The sequence below is a fragment of the Bombus impatiens genome, unplaced genomic scaffold (assembly GCF_000188095.3).
Source record: "Bombus impatiens unplaced genomic scaffold, BIMP_2.2 scf_1080, whole genome shotgun sequence".
Classification (NCBI taxonomy): domain Eukaryota; kingdom Metazoa; phylum Arthropoda; class Insecta; order Hymenoptera; family Apidae; genus Bombus; species Bombus impatiens.
The window spans coordinates 646,396-647,151 of record NT_177499.1 but is presented as its reverse complement, the minus strand read 5'-3'; the positions used below and the strand labels follow the sequence as shown (position 1 = coordinate 647,151).

Below are 756 nucleotides of genomic sequence, written 5' to 3'. Positions count from 1 at the left end.
GCTGACGCCTGTCTATCCTGCCATCCGCCTACCCCCGCTGATGTCGCCCGCCCTCGGACTTCTACCCTCGGCGCACGGCCTCCTGGTAAGAGCCTGCTGCATTTTGACAATGAAACAACAACTATGATAACACCACTATGTATTCTTCGTTCGACCTTACGCCATTCGTTTTCTCTTTCTTCCTTTCTTCTCTCTTCTCTCTTCTCTCTCCTCTCTTCTTTCTTCTTTCTTCTTTCTTCTTTCTTCTTTCTTCTTTCTTCTTTCTTCTTTCCTCTTTCTTCTTTCTTCTTTCTTCTTTCTTCTTTTTTCCTGGCAAGACGAGCGTATAGAACGTCGACTCAATTTTGGCCAGTCGACTAATCGAAAGAGCCTTCGAATTTGTCGTACGATTCGACCGTGACTGTTCCTTTTGTTCGAATAACCTATAGAAAATATTTGTCTAAGTAAGGAAAAGTTGAAAAGCGATACGACGTCGAATCGCGAGAAATTATGCAGAGTGGTGTGATCGATGAAGTGATTGAACTCGAAGCTGTCTGGTTGGCGACGATGTAACCGAGCAATGTTTTCTTTCACACAGGGGAACATGAAGCAGCACATGCTGACTCACAAGATCCGCGACATGCCGCCGCATTTGTTCAGCGACTCGAAGCAGCAACACCAACAGCAATCTCAGGAGCACGAAACCTCGAGAAGTCCGATGTGCGCGGAGGATTCGAGCTTACCGCCGCCGCCGCCACCGCCCCCACCGCCTCCTCC

At 48.3% G+C, this 756-nt stretch overlaps 1 protein-coding gene across 1 annotated transcript in view; it reads left to right on the top strand.

Moving 5' to 3' along the window:
* Positions 1–756, top strand: part of LOC100749614 (sal-like protein 3) — a 12,865-nt gene that overhangs the window by 5,667 nt on the left and 6,442 nt on the right. The window contains 2 exon segments of the mRNA XM_033323635.1: positions 1–85; positions 578–756. The exon segment at positions 1–85 is cut by the window's left edge and continues 188 nt beyond it; the exon segment at positions 578–756 is cut by the window's right edge and continues 10 nt beyond it. Coding sequence (XP_033179526.1) covers positions 1–85; positions 578–756 — 264 coding nt within the window.